The 6,099-nt window shown below is 39.0% G+C and overlaps 1 protein-coding gene across 1 annotated transcript; it reads left to right on the forward strand.

Moving 5' to 3' along the window:
• The first annotated feature begins 263 nt into the window (after positions 1–263).
• LOC101340415 (putative olfactory receptor 5AK3) lies at positions 264–1,193 on the forward strand. Its single transcript, XM_004389249.2, has one exon. It carries the CDS (start codon positions 264–266, stop codon positions 1,191–1,193), a length of 930 nt encoding a protein of 309 aa, XP_004389306.1.
• The last annotated feature ends 4,906 nt before the right edge of the window (positions 1,194–6,099 follow it).

The raw sequence follows: 6,099 nt of genomic DNA on the forward strand, positions 1-6,099 counted from the left end.
AGAGAACACAGCTACTGGCCCACAGCGATTTCCTCAAACTGTAGGATAAAACTGTCCAAGTTGGAGACAGATTTCAGCCCCCTGCAACACCGTCTCTAAAATGCGAATCAATTATGTCACAGAAAATGTTCTCTGACCCCTCTGTGAAACCAGATATTATACCATTTCCAATTCTGGAATTAGTTGAAGGATCACAAAGATCTTAGCTCTCTCTTCTCTTCTTTATTAGCAACTTTTCAGCTGAAGTTTTACTTTTGCTAGCCATGGAACAAGAAAATGGCACTGAAGTCACTGAATTTGTTCTCCTGGGATTTGCTGGTCAACACAGATTTGGGCATATCCTCTTTTTATTGTTTCTAGTGATCTATGTGGTCATCCTACTGGGTAATATTGGGATGATTCTACTCATCAAGATTGACTCTGCCCTTCACACCCCTATGTACTTCTTCCTACAACACTTGGCTTTTGTTTATCTCTGTTATGCCTCTGCTATCACTCCCAAGATGTTGCAAAACTTCGTAAGGACAGAAAAATCTATCTCATTCATAGGATGTATGGTACAATTTCTAGTCTATGGTATTTTTGCAACCAGTGACCTCTACATCCTTGCTTCCATGGCAGTGGACCGCTATGTGGTCATCTGTAACCCACCCCACTATCCAGTAGTCATGTCCCAGAGAGTCTGCATTCAACTGTTAGTTGGCTCATACTTCATGGGTTTCATAAATGCCTCTGTAAACACAAGTTTTACCTTCTCTTTGAACTTTTGTAAATCCAATGCAGTTAACCACTTTTTCTGTGATGAACTCCCAATTCTTGCCCTCGTATGCACCAATGTTAAGTTGAACATCATGCTACTAACAGTCTTTGTGGGGTTTAACTTGATGTTCACTGTGTTGGTTGTCCTCTTTTCCTATACGTATATCCTGGCAGCCAGCCTGAAGATATCTTCTACAGCTGGGAGGAAAAAAGCCTTCTCCACCTGTGCCTCTCACCTGACAGCAGTCGCCATTTTCTATGGTGCTCTTTCTTACGTGTGTCTACACCATAGTACCACTGAGACTCAAGAGCAGGAAAAAGCAGCTTCTGTGTTTTATGGCATTATGGTCCCCATGATAAATCCCGTGATCTATAGCCTGAGAAACCATGAAGTGAAAAAAGCTCTACATGGGATCAGAAAAAAGTGCTTCTAGTTTGAGCCTCTATTTGTAGTTTTCTGTACATACAAACAACCAGGCTGGCCAAATGACAATGTCAGTTTTTAGGAAATCAAAACCAAAAAGCCAATCAACTTAGAAAAGTTGCTCGATCTTACTAATAGTGAAATGCAGATTAAAATAACAATTAGATAACCACTTTACACCATCCTACTGCCAAAAATTGAAAAAGAATGGTAACGCCTATTTCTTGCTGTGATATAAGGAAAAGGATATTCTCACGTATTATTAATGAAGACTGAAGTGTTATTTTACTTAAGAAGGAATCTGGCAATATATTTTTAGAAGAAAAAAATCCCGCAATCCAGAATTTCACTCCTGCAAACTGAGCTAGAAAAATCAAAGTTCTAATTCATAAGACCATCTCTTCAAAGATGTTTATTATAGTATTATTTATGAAGGCAAAACCCAGAAAGTGAGTATCTCTCAACAGGGAAATAAATCTGTATTGTAATTCCAAAATCTATATTAGTTATCTATTGCTGCATAACCTATTTCCACAAACTTAGTGACTTGAAGAACACACAACTATTATTTCACAGTTTTGTGGGTCAGGAATCCCAACCTGGCTTAGCTTTATCCTCTGCAAGGCTGCAATCAAGGTGTCCACCAGGACTGGGTTCTCATCTGAGGCTCAACTGGGGATGGATCTGTTTCCAAGCTCCCTCAGGTTGTTAGAAGAATTCATGTTGTGGTTGTAGGACTGCCTTCTTGCTAGCTGTTGGCCGAGGGCTGCTCTCAGCTCTTGGAGACTGCCTACCGTTTCTTGCCACACGTCCTTTCCATAAGTCCTCTCATCACATGGCAGCTGACTTCTTCAAGGCCAGAAAGCCACATACAGTTTACTCAGTTCATACATCATGTAAAACAACACTTCTTCATATGCCCAAATCCTACTTCAAGAGTTCATTTGTACCTGAAGTCTTCTCAGCTCGACCCTTTTTTGCTGCCAGCTCTCTACCCCTGAAAGTAATTTCTTCTTCCAATGAATATCCATAGCACTCCACTTGGATCAATAAATATTATTTATCACTTCCTGTCTATGGGATTACTTACATATCACTTGTGTATATATAACACATATGCATATATTGTATATTTAACTATCACCTTCCCTACTATCTATAAGGCAGTTGAGATACTTTTTATTTCTCTGACTTTTTAACATCTGGAACAGAGCCTTACACATATAAATTTTATAAATATTGACTAAATGAATGCTTGATGATTAAAAAGCAATAATATGGACAGATTCCTAGCTAAAAACTATGTTGGTGTGTAGCCTACTTTTATCATTGTTGTTGGGTGCCATCAAGTCAATTCCGACTCATAGTGACCTCATGTGATAGAGCAGAACTGCCCCATAGGGTTTTCTTGGCTGTAATTTTTATGCAAATGGATCCCCAGGTCTTTCTCCCACGGAGCTGGTGGGTGAGTTCTAATGACCAGCAGCATTAGAATGACCAGGGAAAACTCTTTTTTTAAGTCTAAATAACAGTAGCCCAATCCTGGAGATTTTGATTCAGTAATATTGGATAGAACCCGATATCTATAAGTATCTGTGTATACAAAATATTGCTTTAAAATTGCATGGTTTCCTGGAAGGTAGTACTTAAGAGCACAGCATTTGGAATCTCTTAGAATGGGTCGCTATGAATCAACTCGACAGCAACAGGTCTGGGTTTTTTTTTGTTGTTTTAGAGTGTGGTTCCTGTCCCAGCCCTGCCTCTCACCAGCAGTGTCCCTCTGCAAGTCAATTTTGCTTTCAAGACCTTGTTTCTCACAACAGTACTTTTCTCATGATGGGTTTTAGTTAGTGAGCTATAGATAATATAATACATGGGAATCATTGTGCCTAGCACTAATAAACCTCAATAAATATTAATAATAATGAATACTTATAAGGATTATTTCAACATGGGTGTAACAGATATAAAAACACCCTCATCTTTCTTTCTCTCTCTCTCACACACACACACACATACACACACACAGATTTAATAAGAAGTATCCTAAGATTTGCAACATGAAAAATGTCCCCCTCTGGGGGTTGACATATTGTGGGATTGTTAACCAATGTCATAAAACAATATGTGTACTACTGTTTCATAAGAAACTATTTGTTCTGTAAGCCTTCACCTGAAGTACAATAAATAAATAGATAAATAAATTATCAAAAAGAAAAAAAAAATTGTCCCCCTCTGGGAAGCTCCTCTCTTCTTCAGCAGAAAAATAACTACTGAGGGTTGTATTCTTTGATCCTGTATCAGTGCCTGGAGTACGGATGTTCAAGAGAACAGGTATTAATCCCATAGGCCTCAGCTATGAGCGCTCTTTGTGATGATCTACGGAAAACTCATTTGGTGGGCAATCAGTCTGCACCAACCATAGAAGAAAATTCAAAGGCAATTCCCCAAATAAAGCAAATCTCATATTTTCAGTTCAGCCGTGCATTATCCCAGCATATGAGGACAATGAAAGAATCTATAGGATTAGAGCCACTATGCCAGTGTGATTTATGCCAAGGTCTGGATAGTGTCATCTTATCTTCAGCAAAGTATAAAGATAAATGGAGAGAGGAAACTATCAATGGGATTGAGAAATTTAAAATGGCCCTGGAAATGGCAGCTGACATGTTAGCCATAATGTTCCCAACTGAACGTAAACAACCCTTGTAGACTATAAACAATAATTAGAAAGGCCACTCCATGACTAAGATGGAACAAGCCAGAGAAAATGTTGCTTGTGTGATTATGTCTGTAGCAAGACAAGGACAAGACCACAAAAATAGCTAAACATTCCCTTCTTCCAATAACATGAATGCATATGCTTTCTTTAACCCCTTCATGCTCACAGGTACCTCTAGGGACCAAGTACTTTTTCTGCCTCTGAAGGTTTATTGGGAAGCTGGTGCACCACTGACAGTGTGTGCTACCACAAGGCAGGGGCCTTTATGACCATTTGAGTCTGAAGAAATGGGTGTGTCACAAATGACTGTTTTTACAGGTTATTGTATGAAGTATCTGGATTTTTGGTAAGAAAAATAAAAATTCTGACAATTTTTTTTTGTTACACATATGTACCAATAGACCACAGTGGGGACTCTGGGGTGTAATTAGTGGTACTTCATACGCACCACTAAACACTTAGGGTAGCCTTGTGTAAGGGGGCAAGAAAAAAAATCCATAATACCTACTAAAAATTCAGACACACTTAATGATTCAGCACACTTTCATTAATGAAAACATATAGTATCAACAAAAAATTCAAAGCAGAATATAATTGGTTCATGAAAGTCACTTTAATCTTCCCACTTCTTAGATATAAATTACCAACATATCTAATAACCAAATTGACCCTGCTTCCTGTTAACACTCAATCCAGACCTGGCCTCCACTTTCTAAATCCTTCTTAGAATTACTCAATGTGGTCACTTTTAGAAGTTTATCTGTTTCTGTAACAGCACATGAGGACAGTGATCTCAGAGAGACATATATCCTGGCTGTCATCCAGAGGCTGTCCACAAAACTGAGAAAAGACTTCCCTACTTGTAGCTCCCACCTAAGAGCTGGTACCATTTTTTTATAGGGCCCTCTCTTATGTATATTTATGGCCTGGTTCTAACTAGCCTCAAAAGAAAATGAAAATGACTGTCATGTTTTATAGCACTGTGATTCCTACATTGTACCCCCAATCTACAGCCCAAGAAACAAGGAAGTGATAGATGTGCTAATCATAATAATGAAGAAAATTTTGTAAATTTGGACTCAATTTCAAATATTAGGCACAGAAGCATCCAAGTAAAAGTTTTTTTTTTTAAAAGATGTAATTTGTCTGAAGCAATTTTTCCAATTGCCTCAAAAACTTGTTGATGAGCTTCTTAAATTATATGAAAGATTCTCCAATTTTCATACAGGTAAATTTATCTGGAGAGGCAACATAGCCCTTCTGCTTGATGAGCTATCCCCTTTTGCTAATGACTTCTCTTTTTTTAATGTATGAAAAATCAGCAATCAGACTATAGCAACATCATTCAAAGGCTATTTAAAAACCAACTAGTGCAATATTAATCTGATGGAAGCAACATCAACTCCCAAGAAAAGTTAAGAGTATAAAGGGAGACTTCCAGTACCCTGGGAAACCAGTTAAGAGTTCAGAAGGGCAGTTGGGGCAGATTGGAGGGCAAAACAAAATGAAAATATTAGGCAAATTCCCATGAAGATCCAGCATTGAGCAACATCTCTAGAAGTAGTCAGCAACAGGAAACTCTCCCCAGATCTTGTAAGTATTAAGTTCTCATAGTATTCCATCACTCAACAGTGACCAGAAGCCCTCTGCCAAAATATGAAACAAATGGAGAACCTGGAGGCAGAGGACAATGCAGGCTGGCCAATAATCTTAGAATCATGGTCAGCAGCAAGCTGCCATATTGAAGGCTTCCATCTGGTTCTCCCCTCTAATACCAAGTTTACACACATCCAGCCCAGTCAGTTGCAAGGGCTGGTAAAACAAAGGAAAATTTTTCTCACTCCAGCATCACAAAATTTGACAGCTACATTAATCCACTGGCACGCATCTGTCAGTTTGTGGTACTGTAGGGGCTTGCATGTTGCTGTGATGCTGGAAGATATGCCACCAGTATTCAAATACCAGCAGGGTCACTCATGGCAGACAGGTTTCAGCTGAGCTTCCAGACCAAGACAGATTAGGAAGAAGGATCCTATGGTCTATTTCTGAAAAGAATTTGCCAGTGAAAACCTTATGAATAGCAGCAGAAGGTTGTCTGATACGGTGCCAGAAGATGAGCTCCTCAGGTTGCAAGGCACTCAAAACAGGACTGGGGAAAGCTGCCTCCTCGGTAGAGTTGACCTTAATGACATGG

The sequence above is a fragment of the Trichechus manatus genome, unplaced genomic scaffold (genome assembly GCF_000243295.1).
Source record: "Trichechus manatus latirostris isolate Lorelei unplaced genomic scaffold, TriManLat1.0 scaffold00236, whole genome shotgun sequence".
NCBI classification, from domain to species: Eukaryota; Metazoa; Chordata; class Mammalia; order Sirenia; family Trichechidae; genus Trichechus; species Trichechus manatus.

Coding starts and splice junctions, on each gene's coding strand:
- LOC101340415 (XM_004389249.2), top strand. CDS start 264: ATGGAACAAGAAAATGGCACTGAAGTCACTGAATTTGTTCTCCTGGGA.